This window comes from Ammospiza nelsoni, chromosome 2 (assembly GCF_027579445.1).
Source record: "Ammospiza nelsoni isolate bAmmNel1 chromosome 2, bAmmNel1.pri, whole genome shotgun sequence".
NCBI classification, from domain to species: Eukaryota; Metazoa; Chordata; class Aves; order Passeriformes; family Passerellidae; genus Ammospiza; species Ammospiza nelsoni.
The window spans coordinates 392,767-410,320 of NC_080634.1; the positions used below are offsets into that span (position 1 = coordinate 392,767).

Consider the following 17,554-nt stretch of genomic DNA (forward strand, 5'->3'; position numbering starts at 1 on the left):
CCTGTCCCGTTGTCCTTGGCGCAGGTCCCAGAGCGGCACCGTCAGGACCAACTGCCTGGACTGCCTGGACAGGACCAACAGCGTGCAGGCCTTCCTGGGCCTGGAGGTAGGAACTGCATCCAGCTGGGCTGGGCTGGGAGAGCAGCCTCACCTTCCCTGGGAAGGGCAATGGGCTTTTCACAGCTGCATCCTACAGTGGGAGCTGCTCCTTGGCCTGACCGCCAGAGACAAGGCCTTCAGCGTGTTTGGAAATGCAAATACATGCATGCTGCAAGGTCAAGCCGTTATCCTTCTGTTTTCTGAGTTTTATTGAGTTAAAATTCCCCTCTTAAGAGGAATTTCTGTGACAACTTACAGGTGTTGGTTTTGGAACAGACCTATCTGATTGTGGACTGTGTAGTGCTTGGCTGCTGCATTTACCCAGTTTGCTGTGGCAGAAGACTCTTCTTACATTTTTGATGTGTAGAGTCCTTACATGTCAAACATAGCTATCTAGCTCTGTTTTTTCCTGTCATATCCTTTTAAGAACTGCATAAATACAACGTTGTTTTTTTTTAAACCAGGTGTGCCAGGTTTTTCAGCAATGAGAATTATTATTTCAGCTAAAGTATGAGAGCTACAAGTATACAACTAATTAATAAGGGAAATGGCTAATCGTGAGGAACTGCTTACTTTAATTTAAAATGCTATTAAATGAGATATATGAATTCTTACTTGAAGACAGTAATACTTAAAGTAACAGGTACTGAACTCTAGATGACCCCCTAAAATTATCAGAGCAAGCACCCAATTTCTAAAACTTCTTGTCTATTTCTTCCTTATTTTGTTTTGCAAGTTTCCTTTTGTATCTTTTGTTAATTGCTGCCCAGCCTTCAGAATTGTGCCTTTGCCATTCTGTGTCTGTTATTTGAGGCTCCTTCTCCTTCTGTCAGACACCCTAAGGTTTTAAAGATTTGTAAAAGCTCTTGAAAATGGCTTTTGTGTTTAGTTTGGTGAACTTCAATGTGAAAACATTTACATATCAGCTATGTAATTTTTTTCCTGTATTACTGCCTATCTTCAAAGGAAGATGCAGTGTTGGTGCTGAATTACATGTGTGATGCAGCCTTTCAAGCATCTTGTCCTGACAGTTTGCTCAGAATGAGACATATAAACCCCCAGGATTTGGGGGGTTTATGCCTATCTTCTGAAAAACACAACATGCCTTATAAGAAATGTATATGAGTGGGGTTCTTTTTTGGTTTGGTTTGGTTTGCTGGGTTTTTTGCTAATGCTGTGTTCCCCTGTTACAGATGCTAACCAAGCAGCTGGAGGTGCTGGGGCTGGCTGAGAAGCCTCAGTTAGTGACTCGCTTCCAGGAGGTTTTCCGCTCCATGTGGTCTGTCAATGGGGATTCTGTCAGTAAGATCTATGCTGGAACTGGAGCCCTTGAAGGAAAAGCAAAGGTAAAGTACATCTTCTCAAATGCTTCGCCAGTGTTCAGTACGGGTTTGAATGAATTCTGCCATTAATTTAGCAATGATGAGATTTTATCTTCAAAAAGCTGCTCTTTGTAATCCTAAAGCAATCACAAAGAAAACCCAACCAACCGGAAACATGAATTTGAATGGTTGGTTCTGTTGCTAACCAGGTCATGTTCCTGTACATCCCGTCCTAGCCATGCTCCTGCCTCCCACGTAACACTATTCTGTTGGATAATTCTGAAATCTTCCATTTCTTTAGAATATAGCTCAGGAAAATGTATGTTTGAATCAGCTTTTTTTTCTTTGAATACTTTTACTTTTCTCTCTGTACCTCTCCTATTATTTTGGTTCCATTCACTGTATCTCCTTGTCGAGCGTGTTTGATGGGATGTTGTTCGTGTTTTTCATGTTTAATACTGTTAGTACTAATCCAGTTGTAGCCTGGTGCGTTTTGGTTGTGTGTTTGTCCAGCTTTTTCTTCTTAGTTTTGCAGTCACTGAAAAACCCCAGGTTTTGTTTCCACCCTGCTTTTTAAGGCTGTTAGAACAGTTCCATGCTCCATGACACTGTCATGTTTCTCTTCAGCTTGTTTTGTCTGGGTTGATACCTGACTTGTTCCCATTTTCTAATGCTGCCTTTTGTTGTTTTCCTCCCAGTGTTGCTTCTTTGTTTCCCTAATCCTGTCCTTTGCCAGACGCCTGTCAAGACAAATGTTGGCTCATAGCAATTTTTGCCCTTAGTTCCTTCAAGAATGTCTTTTCACCCTGCTCTTTCTGCTCAGGAATGTGCTGCTCCTCATTCCATGTCACAGCCCATGTACCCACAGCCAGCTGTTCTGGGTTTTCCATCATTTGTTCAGTCACTCTGTGCCAGGGTCCTTCTCTGCTCATGTAGGAGGTGTCACCACAAAATACATAAAAACAAAGTTACCAAATCAACTTGTTGCTTGTTCTGCCCCTTGACTGGTGCACACCAGACTTCTTCATTTGGGAATTGCTTGTATTTTACTGTTGAATGGAATTTGGTTCAAGATGTTTAGTTTTATTTTCTTACAAAAATGTCACCTAGACTGCCTGGCAAAGTGCAGTAAGTATTTTATGGAGTGTCTCCCCTTGTCTTGGCTTTGCCATTCAACCTTCATTCCTTTTCCTAAATTAATAAATATACATTTAATCTAGTGCATTTGGCTATATAGATGTATCTTTTTTACTTTAAAAGATGCATTTAATGTATTTCCATTTTTAATGTTCAAAACACAGAGTAGATGGTCCTGGTTTCAGTTGGTTAAACCACCACAGTACATTTACTCTGCTGTCTTTGGAATAATTCTGAATCCCTGGCCTGGAACAACTCTTAATTAGTACTGCATCTCGTAAATCAAATCCTACATCTCTGACATGAGTCCAGTCTATTCAAAGAGGATCTTTAATGCTTGCAAAACCATACAATACTTGCTCTTGTTTCAATTAAACCTGACTCAGTATGTTTTGAGTACTTTGAGTGTACATTTTAAAATGTAGTTTTTAAGTTGCATTCTCATTTCTCAAATGAAAAGTTTGATGCCTCAAATTGTTCCATTTCCTACTTGTCAGTTTGATTCTTCAAAGCCCAAGAATACTTAGAAGTAAAAATACAGAAATTTCACATGAGAGAAAATTATTTTAACCTTAAGTGTGTTAATATATCTTTCTATACTGCAAACCAGTTCTTCTAAAAGCATTGTAATACTTGTTCCATCTAACTCCTTACCTGCTCTTTCCTTTGCTTTCTCGGGGTTCCTTTCAATTAATTGCCTGGTATGTGGATGGTGAGTGTGGATTTTTGGATCACCAGTTGTACGTTGTCTGCCAGGGAGGGAGTGCATCCTACCAGAACTGTGTTGTGATGAGTGCTTCCCACACCCATGCCCCCTGTCTGCCAGGGAGGGAGTGCATCCTGTCAGAACTGTGTTGCGATGAGTGCTCCCCACACCCATGCCCCCTGTCTGCCAGGGAGGGTTGCAATGAGTGCTCCCCACACCCGTGCCCCTGTCTGCCAGGCAGGGAGTGCATCCTGTCCCAATCCTATTGCTCAGGGTGCTCCCCACAGCACGTCGCCGTTGTCTGCCCAAGCCACTGAGCCTTGCCAAAAGAGCAGCTTCTGTCTTGCTGCCTAGTTCAGAACTAAATCCTAGGGCAGTTCTGTTAAGCTTTTGCCTTCTTTCCACATGCTTTTAAGAGACTCATGGACAGTGCAAGCTGTGAACTTGGGAGTACTTTCTATATATAATAACACAATCCTTGCAGCATCCCTGATGGAGCCCATGCAGCAGCGGGTGTTTGTGTGTGCCCAGTCAGCACTGCCAGGTTTGGGACTGAGCACCAGACTGCCTTCTGTGTTACTTACATTATCCTTTAGGTGTGTGTGACCCCAGGTACATCTGCCTCAGCAGCGCATTTCGCTGCAGACCCTTGCTCAGCCCAGGTGTAGGACGCTGCTTCTCTGGGCTGCAGCTCAGTCAGGCCACGGTGAGCAGAACCCGTGTCTGGGTGTGTCTGTGGCCACGGGTCAGTGCCTGTGCTCCTTCTGGGACGCTGCATGACACTTGCTTGTCATTTCAACAAGTTAAGGGCGGTCTTAAGGCGAAGCTCTCTTTGGTTTTAACATGGGTATTCCAGAATGTGGATTCTGAGCTTCTGAGTGCATAAACATGTACGTTCACGTGTCATGGCATTTGGATCCGAGTGCTTGCTCATTTCTCACTATTTGGGGAAAAGCCCAGAATCCCTGTCATGGTCTAAACATGGCGCTATAGCAAATTAATTTTTAAAGAGCTAGGGTTTAGGGAAAAAAAAATCCCTTCCCTGCAGTATTTTGTTTAATTTTATTTCATTTAATTTCAATCTGCTTGTTAGATACGCCTTGTAGGTATTACTGTGCTTTTTAGCATCTGGGCTGGGGGTGGGGGGAATCACATGTAGCCCAGTAGGCTCAGACAACTTGATTTTACACTTAAAGAAGAGAATTGCCTTAGCCCTTAAGATCATTAACACAGTTTGCATATATTACTGAATATTGCCAATGTATTGTGAGCAGTGTCCGACATAAAATATTCTATACGTGTTCCTCCCCAACAGGCTGGGAAGCTGAAGGATGGTGCTCGTTCTGTGACCAGAACGATCCAAAATAACTTTTTTGATAGCTCCAAGCAGGAGGCCATTGATGTTTTGTTGTTGGGAAATACCCTAAATAGTGATTTAGCAGATAAAGCACGGGCTCTGTTAACCACCAGCAGTTTACGCGGTATGTGTCTTTCAGGATTTTCATCTCTCATAACTATTGCTGTAAGAAAGCTGTATCAAGTTTGTTTTCAAAGCACTGTTGGAAAGTATAAATGCTATTTCATGTTCTCTTGGCTTATTAAAATATGGAAGTTACTTCTGCTTTACTAATAGTGCCGAACTAACGTGCTGCAGAAATTGCTTTACCTGTTTGTGGTTTTTGGGTCAAGTTCTACATCAAAACCAGACAGATTTTGATGAGGAACTCTGCTTGTGCAGGGCAGCCACGTGAGGGTTGGGGGTTTTGTACCAGGAAGGGGGTTCCCCTCATGAGAGCAGGGTGTCAGTGCATCCCCAAAGAGGTGTAGCCTCTGTGGCCCCAGAACTGCAGTCAGTCCCATGCTCTGCAAGTCTGGTGGCCAAGAAAATAGTGGGTCAGTCACAGGGTTGTGTCCAGCCCTCTCCTGGGACATCAAAGCTACAGGAGCTCATATTTGGGCAGAGAAGGAACTGAAATTTGAATCTTCTTTCCAAGATCCCAGGTAATAATATTCTGGGTTACTGCAATTTTTAGGGAAACATTCTTAAATTTTCCTTTTCCTTTTTTTTTCCTTCTCCCAGACACATCTTGGAATGACGAAGAATATGTCAAAGCTCCAGTGCAAATTTCTGGCTCAAGAGGGAAATAGTTGCCCAGCTGTAGCCTCATGTTGAGGGTCCCCATCTTCATCCAATGTTTAGGCTGAGGGAGTGGTTTTGTCCCATTTGTTTAGCACAAGGTTTCAGGTTATTGTGGTTTTTTCCTTATATCTGAAACCTGGTGAATCGGCCTCACCTCAAAATGAGTTACGATTTGTTGTCATTTGCTGTCCCTTTATCTGGGAATGCAAGCTGTCCTTTCTGTGTTTGCAGCTCCTGAGGGCTGAGGAGCATTAATCCCTCTGGCCTGAGATCTCCCTGCATTCTGTGCTAGGTGCCAGGTTAACCAGAGGGGTTCCCCAACATGTGTGAATCCATTGTTAGTGAGGGAGGAGAGGATTTGCTAACCCTGGTGTGAAACTGGGTAGATTTTGCAGCACAAAGCATATGCCTTAACTGATGCCAATGGTTATGTGTAATAAATTGTGTATTAACAGCATGTTTTCTCACACATTGCTGGAAAATCCTCAAAAGCAATAAGTTATTTGACTAATCTTTTCTTGTTTCCCTCTTACTGCATCCGTAGTTTCAGAGCAATCGTTGCAATCAGGTATAGTATAGCACAGTAAAATAAGCTGTAAATCCCTGAGCAGCTGCTGCTGTCCTCTGGCTTTTCTTGTGGCTGTGTGATATTGGGCTGTGGGCTCACGTTTTCCTGGTGGTGTTTGGATCTGGCATTCCTGTGCCCTAACATCCTTTAGTCCAATAAAAGTGAGAGTGTAAGAGGTGAAAATGTTGCATTTGAGCTTGGGTGTGAGTTAGGAAATGAGGCAGCCGATTTGCAGGGGTTTATTTTTTGCACGTGCCCCAGCTGCAAAGGAATTTTCCTCTTTATCTGATTTGGAGCCTTCTGTATTTCTGCTTTGTTTAGTATAAGAGGTGAAATTCTCCAGTACAATGTGTAATTTCGTCTTACTTGCTGCTAAAAGGTTCCACTTGGTTGTGTTCATGCAGGACACTTGTCAGCTGTGCAGCACTTCCTGTTCTTGTTCCCAGAAACCATTATTTAAACTAAAATATTCCTAATGCTCTAAAATCTATGCAGAATTTACTGGGTGTTGAGCAAATGTAAATGGCCCTTTCATTGGCCGGTTTTGCTTTTCCTGTATGTGTTTTACTCCACCTGCTTAACTCTCAGTGAGTATGTAAAGAATGAAATGTGAGTCACAGGCCATGTCTGATATTAAGTGATTCACTGGCATCTTGTCAGTGTAACCAATGCTCATTGGAATGACTGCTCACACTCACTGATGCTATTGCCTTCTATCTTAGAGCTCTGGAAGAAAAGCCAGCTATTTTTTAAAAATATTTATCAATTACTTTTGGTATTATTGTTTGTGTCTAATTTTTGTTATTTATTAGAATTAGATTTTTTTGGTAAGAGTTATAAATCAACTATTTTTTAGCATTTCAGGGTTTCAGCTGGATACGAATTGCATGTATTGAAATATTCCTACAGGAATTTGGATGTTTCAGTGAAACAGTTCCATCAAGTTCCAACAGTTCTACTCAGTTGCACAGAATATTCCCAACAATTTTAAATTACACTCCCTTTGTAAAACTGATTTCCAAATTTCTGCTTGTCTAGCAAGAGCAGCAGTCAAAGTATTTTTTCTGCAAATAACAGAAACTGTAAATGATTGGATTTCTGATGTTGTAGAGTGAGGCACAATTTTGCTGAAAAGATCAATGACCAGAAATATGTAGGAAAATCATGGTCTCAGGTGCTCTGAAAAGCACGTGGTTCACTCAGTATTTTGGAAAGAAGTAGAAATTTTTATTTTTAATTACTCAAATTTATAGAAAAAGTCATTCTACAATTTAGGAAGATTGCTAGTTGGAAGAAACAAATTTTTTGTTTGTGATAAGCTTGTTGTCAGTTCACTTTTCAAGTTAGAGTCTAACCTGGTAAGGCTTTTTCACATTAGGGTCTCATGACAACATCAGGGGTTAAACAGTCAATAATGAAATTTTGCAGCTTTTCTTAAAAGCTGCTCAGTAGCAACCGAATGATTTGGAGTGACTAAAGTGAGGCGGAGACGCAGTAAATTGTGAGCATAGGAAGATGGAACCCCAGAGGAGCAATGTGCAGACTGTGCTGTTGCAGCGGCTCCTCTCCGCAGCGCTGCACGGCTGCTCTGGGTTCAGGGGGTTCCGGCTGTGCCTCCAGCCAGCCCTTGGGATGGGTTGGGTTTTGGATGTGCTGTGGCTGCAGCGTTGCTGGGATTGTTTCCCTTCAGGGGCCGGGTGCTGAGGTGGCTCCTGTCCTCCACCCTCTGTGGCCTTTGGGGCAGGTGTTGTCCCATTCCTGGCTGGAGTTGCCTGCAGTGTGGGGCAGGAGCAGAGCCCGTGTTTGGGGTCTCAGACCCTCGTGCCTGGAGGGCTCAATGATCCTGTGGGCTCCCTGCTGTTTTCTAGACTTCTTTTCCCTGGCTTTTGATGAAAGCATGATCCTGAGCATGATCAGCTTGGAGCAGCAGGGAGACACCAACCAGTCCTTTTTGTTTTCTGTGTGTTTGGCCTAGTTATGGGTGTGTGAGTTGTTCAGCAGGGAAAGCATTCCCAGCCAACAAACACAATAGATTTCCTTCTCTTGCTCCCAGTTTTTTTCAAACCCAGTAGGGATAGAGAATACCTGATTTTTGTTTTGACCAGGTAGCCAAGAGTGACTGAAAAGACAGCAGCAGCTCACTAATCATCTTATTTGGGGAATTTAAATGGAAATGCTGTTCCCAGTAACTATTTTTCAAGACAGCATCAAGTGAAGGGAAGAATTCCCTCTAATATTGTTTCAATTGTTCTTTTGGAGTCAGATAACTTGAGAACGTTCAAAATAGGTAAATTATTACAACTGAGGTAAAGTACCTGAGCACTGAATCAGCTTTTTCCTTTCTGTGTTTCTCACAGTGTCCTTCACATATGGGTCATTCCTCTCTCTTCATTTGGCAGATAAAAACACGGCACAGGGAAGGGCTGATGGGACAGAGAAATGAGTTTAATTAGTTTGAATCCCAGCCTACTGTCCTCACTAAAGCAGCTCTTCAGGAATTAACTGATCAAAAAAGAATTCAGATTTGTGGCTTAAATAGACATACTCTAATATGATGAAATAATGTACCTTCTCTATTTTAGTACTTGTAGTGTATCAGCCACTTTTACCCTGCTGGGAATTAATACACGTGCATGTTGGTTCTGTAACAGATTGGATTTCATGAATTTAATCCATGGAAATGAGCCAGATATGTACGGAAAATGATGGCTTCCCTAGCAAGTCATGGATGAGATGAAAGAACAGCAGATATTTCTAAAACATGGGGATTGTTTCCTCGTGTATCATCTGTCTCTATGTAATTCTGAACCAATTGCTGCTGTTTTTTGGTCAGTGTGTGTCCCTAAGGGTACTGTCCCCTGGGCAAGCTGCGTTCCCTGTGCTTTTGCACTTTAGCTTTGTCTGTGCACGTGCATTGGGCAGATCTCAGTGCCAGCTTTCTGGAACGTTCTCTGTGAAACGAATGCCTTTTCCAATGTTCTTGCAGCATCTGTGAAAGTGCTGAAGAGCATGTGTGAGAACTTCTACAAGTATGCCAAACCCAAGAAGATCCGGGTGTGCGTGGGGACGTGGAACGTCAACGGGGGGAAGCAGTTCCGCAGCATTGCCTTCAGAAATCAAACCCTCACTGACTGGCTGCTGGACGCCCCCAAGCTGGCTGGGATCCATGAATTCCAAGGTAGCGTCCGTGTTCTGCCATTACTTTTACTGCAAAGATCTGATTTTTGTACAGAGATCACAAACACAGAAACGGCAATCACAGAACTGTAGAACTGTGTGGGGAGGGACGGTAAAGATGCAGCTCCACCCCCTGCCAGAGAAACACCTTGCACGATCTGCATTTATTTATAAGCTTCTTTGAGACAACTGGAATTTTACAGAATCCCACACTGGTTTGTGTTGGAAGGGACCTTAAAATTCACCCAGTGCCACCTGTGCCATGGGCAGGGACACATTGCACTGTCCCAGGCTGCTCCAAACCCCATGCAGCCTGGCCTTGGACACTGCCAGGGGTCCCGGGGCAGCTGCTCTGGGCACCCTGTGCCAGGGCCTGCCCACCCTCACAGGGAGGAATTTCTTTCCAAGGAAGGATTATTTTTCCTTAAAATGAATATATGTATGAGTATATATAGATAGATGAGGTCTTGATTGTTGAGTTAATTAGAAACAAGAAATAACTCTTTCCCTATTTACCTCAAGATCACAAAAACAAACCTGTGGACATATTTGCCATTGGATTTGAAGAAATGGTGGAGTTAAATGCAGGAAACATTGTGAACGCCAGGTAGGTGATCCAATCCACACACTTGTTTTGCTGATAATCACATTTTTCTAGTCATATGTTATTTGACATTGTGGTTTCTCCAGTGCTTGCAGTGCTCTTCAGTTGCTGTGTCTGGTATTGCTGTTAACAGCAAGTCCTGTGAACATCTTTCCCAAAGCATGTGTTGTTGGAGTGCTGTTATGTGCCATGTTGTGATCTGTACAAAGGAAGGTTTCCTTCCATACTGTTAGTTTGCACTGCCATTCCATGTATTGCATGGATGCATTACTGTGGAGTTGGCATTTTTCACTCCTAGCAGACTAGGGTCATGTAAATACGTTTTTCCCAGTGGTGGCTGTTACCAGAGATATCCAGTGTTTGTAGTCCTGGGACCATATTCCCTGCGTCCATTGTTTTCTCTGCCTGCTTGGCGTGTTTGCTGGTGTTAGGGAAGGTTTAACTCATTGGGAAGAGCACATGCAGCCTATGGTACTGTAGCCTTTGTGCAGGGCTTTGTCTGTTGGGCACCAGGTGTCGGCTTGTAACCCCTCATTTCACCCTTTGTGTAGTTAATGCTCTTTGCAGGCCTGATATTTTTCATATTTTCCTGTTTTTCTTGATCTAAGACTGTGCCACCTGTTTTCCAGTATTGACTGAGCTCTAGGCTAGGAGTGACTCTCTAAAACAATCCTTAGGTTTTCCCCCTGTAGTCTTGGTGTGTAAATACAGCAAAGCTAGCCATGGCTCCTACAGTTGTCCGTGGTGTTGGGAACAGTGAGGCAGTGTGTGTAGAGACTGAATTGCTAACAATGATGCCATGACAGCCTCGAGCTTGTGTCTCTGCTGGGAGGCATCTGAGCACCATTCCTAGCTTGGCTTTGGTTCTCTGCCTCAAGGTTTGCTTCAGGTCCTTGGATGTAGCTCAGCTCAGTCACCAGCTCAAACCTGCTCGCTTTGGTTCATTCCCAACCTGGTGTTTTTAATCTCCCTGCCAGCACCACGAACCAGAAGCTCTGGGCTGCAGAGCTGCAGAAGACCATCTCCAGGGATTACAAGTACGTGCTGCTGGCCTCAGAGCAGCTGGTGGGCGTCTGCCTCTTCGTGTTCATCAGGCCCCAGCACGCTCCCTTTATCAGGTCAGTGAGCCTGGGTCACCCTCAGCGTGCCTTGTGTTGGGAGATAACCCCCAAACCTCCTCAGAGCGGTGCGGGGCTCTGGGAGAGCTGTTCCCCTTCTGCTGAAGTAGCTCTTAAGGTTCTTTTCTCAAATGCCCAGAGAGCACTGGTTGCCCAGAGAGCTTGGAAAGCTGAGGTTGTATCTTGGCAATGCTCGGTGACTGCTGGGACTTTGTAAAACCAGCCTGTGGCTGGGAGAACAGTGTGTCTGTCACACTCAGAGTCAGCTGTGCCAGCTCCTGGAAGGTTTAACAGCTGTTCCACTGCTGCAGGGATGTTGCTGTGGATACTGTCAAGACTGGCATGGGAGGAGCCACGGGGAACAAGGGGGCCGTGGCCATTCGGATGCTGTTCCACACCTCCAGCCTTTGCTTTGTGTGCAGTCACTTTGCTGCTGGCCAGTCCCAGGTCAAGGAGAGAAATGAAGACTTTGTAGAGATTTCTCGCAAGCTTGGCTTTCCAATGGTAAGTGCTGTGTTCAAATTCCATAACAAATGCAAAGTGAAACCCTTGGAGCCCCAGCAGTGTCATCCCAAAGCTCCATTTGCATTTTCCCCTTTCCCCAGTTTCCTGTGGAAATCAGATTTCCTTGGGTTAGACATCTCAGAGATAACTGAGCTCCCACAATGTTTATTAAAACAGAACACTGCAGAAAGAACAGACCTTGCCATGATGGAACATTAGTTCACTTGCATTTGGAATCAGGGACTAGGTGTAGGAAAGAGACCTTACAGATCCCTGACATGCAGTAGAACTTTAGGCGGGAAGGTAGGCACAGGAAACAATCACCTATGAGGAAAAATCCCTGCAAAACAGCCCTGTTCTCAGCACGCAGGAATTATTCCATGCCGTGTTCTCATTATCAAATCGCCAAGTTGAAACGGTTATCAGTGCAACAAAATGCTTCTTTGAGACTTATAGCTGTTTTAAGTTTTGCCATCAAACTTAAATTTGTGAATTTCTGTGGCACTGGGCAGGAGTCTTACATCTTATTTTACAGGGTTTTTATTTTCTAAATTTGTCCCCACTGTCATGTCACAGTTTTCCTAGCAAGTATCCAACAGTTTCCTAAATGCTGTTGTTTCAATCTGCCAGTGTATCTGCTTGGTTTTACTGATGGGCAGTGGAAAAATCAAAACAAAGGGGGAAGTAAAAGTTGTCACTCTAAAATCTGGGCTTTGTTTAAAGTAATAAAGCCCTGATGTCCCTCTCTAGTGATGAAAATGAGATGGAACTGAAAAGTCTTCAATTAAATGTGAATGGTAAAGCTCTGGATTTGCAGTTTGTCAGGAGACCGTGTCACGGAGTCCCAGGGAGTGTTTTGTTCTCCTCTGTCACAGGCAGCAGCCATCACCTTTGAGCAGGCTTCTGAAACAGGAGGGAGGAAGATGAAGAGTTTTAGAATCCAATTCACTTGAGTCGTGTTGCTTTAGAAATGGGAACTCCATAGGAAATGTCAATTCTCTTGTGTTCCATATGTTAACACCACACTGTTGATCATGTTGTTGTAACCATAGGGACACTGAATACTAGGGTGTGTTTCAGTTGTCTTCATCACCCAGAAATGATCCATATTTCACAGCAAAAAAACTGAGTTTCTGAACCTGGAAGCAGTAAATGTGTCACTCATTGCTTTACTTGCAGTGTGTGCTGCTGTTTTGCAGGGAAGGATGCTCTTCTCCCATGACTACATTTTTTGGTGTGGGGACTTCAATTATCGAATAGATCTGCCCAATGAGGAGGTGAAGGAGCTGATCCGACAGCAGAACTGGGATCCCCTCATAGCAGGAGACCAGCTCATCAACCAGAAAAACTCTGGGCAGGTGTGTTCAAACGTCACCGACTTGAGAATACTTCCTTTTATAACTGGTTTTAGCAATTGCTCTGATGCTCCTGTAAATCTGTATCCTCAGCCTGGAGTTTGCTAATTACAATATTTTTCTTTTGTGAGATGTAACTATTCAAGAAGAATAATTATAATGTGATGTTACTCTGTAGTTAAATTGTAATAGGCCTAATGCTGTTACTGTTGGGAAAAGGACTAGTCCAAATGGTAGCTTTATTTGCAAAGAAAACACAGAATAACCAAGTGTGAAGAAAGCTACATTTTTTACATTTGTTGGGTTTCTTGTTCCCTCTCTGCAGCTCTGTGTGGGAAGGCTGGACATGGTAAAAAGAGAGACAATCCTCAATTGTTGGTCCTGTCTGCTCACTAGCACTTGGATCACAAGCAGTGCTTTTGCTGATTTAGAGTTTGCTGATTTCCCTTCCATTTGTGCGGGCATCTTGTGCACCAGAACAGGAGGCAAAACACTGGATTTTTTTACTCACTCAGTTGTTGGTTTAACAGCTGTTGGCTAGAGAAAGCAAGGTGTACATTCACACGGTCAGACAGCACTGTCTGTTTGTCACGTTGTCTGTCAAGTGGATCAAAACATGATGTGTAGAGGTTGTGGAGACACCTCCAGCACTTAGAGAGCTGGACAAATCTATGGCAACCGCCAGAACATGCAACTGCCAGGAAAGGACTCCTGGCTGGGGAGCAGGAGCAGCATTCCCTGTTGGGCTGATATCCCGTGGTTTGGGAACTGCCAGAACATGGGAAGGACTCCTGGCTGGGGAGCAGGAGCAGCATTCCCTGTTGGGCTGATATCCCGTGGTTTGGGAACTGCCAGAACATGGGAAGGACTCCTGGCTGGGGAGCAGGAGCAGCATTCCCTGTTGGGCTGATATCCCGTGGTTTGGGAACTGCCAGAACATGGGAAGGACTCCTGGCTGGGGAGCAGGAGCAGCATTCCCTGTTGGGCTGATATCCCGTGGTTTGGGAACTGCCAGAACATGGGAAGGACTCCTGGCTGGGGAGCAGGAGCAGCATTCCCTGTTGGGCTGATATCCCGTGGTTTGGGAACTGCTGGCTGAGTACCAGCTCTGTCCCTGCTGGGGCAGGTTCACATCTGTTCCTGCTGCTCAGGAAAGGTGTTAACACAGCAGCTTGCTCCATTAAAGTAGGTTAGAAAACAATTACTGAAACCAAATTAATTGTCTCAGAAGTTGTGAAGCTTCCAGCATTCTGACACTGATCTTCTGACATTGACTTTTAAGGTGACTGGATTTCAAATTGTATTTCCAGCAAGAGAAGCAGGTCAGCCTGCCACTCGGTGCAGATTTGACTGTAAGATCCAAGTTAGATTTCTATTTTACACATTTCTGAAGTGAAGGAAAGATGCCCATAGAAGATGGAACTCAAGAATAGAGCGGACTGAATTAGCTAAAGGGTTTTATTTTGTGTCCCGCTTAAACACTTAATGAGTGAGAAGCTCACTTGGAGTAGATTGAATGTATTAAGGACTCTTCTTGGGTTTTTTTTGGGTTTTTTTTGTAATCTACTTATTTGATGGGGCAACTTGTGTCAGCTTTTTCCTGGAAGAATTTGGATGGCACCCTGAGCAACCTGGTCTGGTGAATGGCATCCTTGCTCATGGCAAGGGCTTGGAACTGGATGATCTTTAGGGTCCCTTCCCACCCCAACCAGTGTGTGTCTGTGAATTTATGGGAGAATTTGGCACGTTCAGATAGATATAAACCATAAAATGTGCGCCTGAATTCCCCACTTTTGCTGACCCAGGAACCAATAAGCAGCAGAATAAAGTGCTGTGTTACAGCATCAGTGTTCTGGGTGACCTCCAGTCGGTCATGACGTTGAAGGAACAGTAGGTCATTCCTAACCCTCGGCTTCAAGATATAACTGCTGGCATACTTGTGTTCATTGGTGATTGTCTGGGTCACTGGTTAGTCATAGTGTCAAATGTGTGTAGTCACAGCGTCAAATGTTTTCAGTAGACAAAATGTGGAGAGGAATCCGTTTTAACAAGTAGCAGGTTTTTAAATTGTGTTTTCAGGTGTTTATACAGGTTGTCATTGTTAGCATAGAGAACTCTGGTTGGTTTCAGCTGTTTCCCTTGTGTTGGTACAGATTTTCAGGGGATTTCTGGAAGGGAAGATCAATTTTGCCCCCACGTACAAGTATGACCTGTTCTCCGATGACTATGACACCAGTGAGAAGTGCCGCACGCCGGCGTGGACGGACCGCATCCTCTGGAGGAGGAGGAAATGGCCCTTTGACCGATCAGGTTTGAGGCTTTCCTTCAGCTGTCTGCAATGTTCTTTACGTGACTCAGAGGATCCATTTAGTGATGCTCACAATGCCAGTGATGCCGAGCTGCTGTTCCTGGCTTGGTAGGATACAGCACACTGGTAACAGACCTTCAGTGAACACAGTGAGGCTGACAGAAAGGGCCGTGAATCCCATCCCACTCACTGACATCTGAGGAGTGGAAAAGGAGCTTTGAGCAGGGGGCTTGCTATAAGACACTCTATTTGGATTTACGTCCTGTGTTTTCTCTTTATGATTAGCACGCCCTTGCAATCACTGTGTTTTTCCTCCTTTGTCATTGCTGGTTGCAGCTGAAGACCTGGATCTCCTGAATGCCAGTTTCCACAGTGACACTAATGTCCCTTACACATGGAACCCTGGCACTTTGCTTCACTACGGGAGAGCAGAGCTGAAAACATCTGACCACAGGTTCCAATTCCATTTCGTACACCACTCCCTGAGATTGAATGCCCATGCTGTGTGTTTTGTTGCTCAGATACTCTGCTGACAGGATTTTCTTGTCTGTTTTTTCCAAGGCCTGTGGTTGCACTGATTGACATTGACATATTTGAAATTGAAGCAGAAGAGAGACAGAAAGTGTACAAGGAGGTGATTGCAATGCAGGGTCCCCCTGATGGCACTGTGATGGTCTCCATCAGAAGTTCTTCAGCTGAAGAAAACTATTTTGATGATAACTTGATCGATGATCTTCTTCAAAAATTCGCAAGCTATGGCGAAGTTATACTTATAAGGTTAAAAAACTTCTTGCTTTTAATCTCTGCTTGTAGACTCATGGAAATGTTTGGGTTCAAAGGGATCATCCTGAATAAAGTTATTTCCTTAGGTAGGAAATAACTTTTCAGGTATGATCTGTTTAATTTTTAGCATTTGAATTTCAACTTAAGTGTCTTTAGAATTCATTTCTGTGTGTCTCAGTTTTCAGACATGATTTTTCCAGATACTCTTATTCTTGAGAACTTTATACAAATGTTGTATTCTAGAATTAGGTTAATAGTTTTAAACTGAAAATAAGGATGTTGAATTTGCACTAGGCTAGCAATTGTACTGTGAAGTGTTGTGGTATTTTGTGGTTATTGTTCCCAATGAACTTTGCAGGTTTGTGGAAGACAAGATGTGGGTAACATTTTTGGAAGGAAGCTCTGCTCTGAACGTTATGAATTTGAATGGTACTGAGGTAATGTAAAAATGACTGAATCTTTGTATAGCAAGAGAAAATCCAGCTTTTTAAAGTCTTCTTTAGGGGGTTGGATTTACTGTTTTTCCTTGATTCTTACAAGTTTTTTCTGTTCTGTACTAGACTTTTGCATCTTCGTTTTTTTCCTCTCAGCAGCGACATACCATATGTTGAGTTTCAAAAGCCATATAAAAGAAGTATCAAACCTCATTTCTCTAACAATATCCTCCTAAAAATAAATTAGGAGCTATTGAGATGCATATTCATCAAATGTTGGGTTTGGGGTCTTTTATGATTTAAAAAGCAGAGTTTAGTTCCTTGAATTAACCAGTTAAAAATCTTTATAGCCTGCAGTTATTAAAAATTTAGCACTTCTGTTCTACAAACTCTGAAAAGTGTCAAAATTTCAGCTTGCATTGACTTCTGTGGGGTCAGTATTTAATCCTTGTGAAAATTTAACTTCTGATGTTGAAATTTTGCCTAGTGTGTGGCTGTTAAGACTTGGGATGTGTGGTGTTTGCAGGTGGATCCCTGGGTCTGCTGAGATGTCACTGGCAGGTCAGACAGGAAAGGGGCTCTGGGTAGAATGTTACTTTACAGAATGAGGACCTGCTCTGTGCCGGCCTCGAAAAATTACTTCATTTATGTAGTATATAAGCAAGTCTCTCTTTCTTATAAATAATAGTGTCAAGTAAAAAAACCGGAAGCTTCCCATTTAACTGAGAAGAACCGTAGGAGACGAGTTGCTAGTTTTTCTACCAAAAAAAATTTAAATGGTTGTAATGAGGAGTTTAAGTTACATAAGTGTAGTTACCTACCAAAATGAAGTGAAAATCATAATTATTTCTGTTTAGTCACAGAAATTCCTATAACCTTATTAGTGATATTTTCAGTAGTTATTATTTTTTTTTCAAATCTAAAATGCTGAGCTTTAACATTCCTACTCTTAACAACTTCTGTTTTGTGCATACCTTTTTTGGCAATTCAGCTACAAGGAAGGATTATAAATATCAACTTGAAAAATCCAGATTGGATCAGAAGTTTGGAAGATGAAATGAATCTAGAGAAAATCAATATTGGGCTGCCTTCATCCACAAGCTCCACTTTGCTTTGTGAAGATGCTGAGGTTACTGCAGACTATGACATGGAAGGTTTGTTGAGATAAAGCATTCTTCACTTTGAAATGCTTACAGTCCTGAATGATGTGGTAATTTAATGCATATATAAATATATGTAATGCATATATAAATATATATCTAAAACAGATTAGAAATCACATTATTTCCAACAGTATCT

General features: G+C 43.1%; 1 protein-coding gene across 2 annotated transcripts in view; it reads left to right on the forward strand.

The window, feature by feature from the left end:
- SYNJ1 (synaptojanin 1) overlaps positions 1-17,554 on the forward strand; it is a 49,568-nt gene that overhangs the window by 16,489 nt on the left and 15,525 nt on the right. For both annotated transcript variants that reach the window (XM_059492903.1, XM_059492912.1), the window contains exons 10-23: positions 25-106; positions 1,293-1,445; positions 4,580-4,745; positions 5,949-5,972; positions 8,959-9,150; positions 9,672-9,756; positions 10,731-10,871; positions 11,183-11,375; positions 12,575-12,733; positions 14,884-15,040; positions 15,375-15,492; positions 15,600-15,815; positions 16,180-16,258; positions 17,247-17,409. In XM_059492903.1, coding sequence (XP_059348886.1) covers positions 25-106; positions 1,293-1,445; positions 4,580-4,745; positions 5,949-5,972; positions 8,959-9,150; positions 9,672-9,756; positions 10,731-10,871; positions 11,183-11,375; positions 12,575-12,733; positions 14,884-15,040; positions 15,375-15,492; positions 15,600-15,815; positions 16,180-16,258; positions 17,247-17,409 — 1,928 coding nt within the window. The remainder of the gene's footprint in view (positions 1-24; positions 107-1,292; positions 1,446-4,579; positions 4,746-5,948; positions 5,973-8,958; positions 9,151-9,671; positions 9,757-10,730; positions 10,872-11,182; positions 11,376-12,574; positions 12,734-14,883; positions 15,041-15,374; positions 15,493-15,599; positions 15,816-16,179; positions 16,259-17,246; positions 17,410-17,554) is intronic.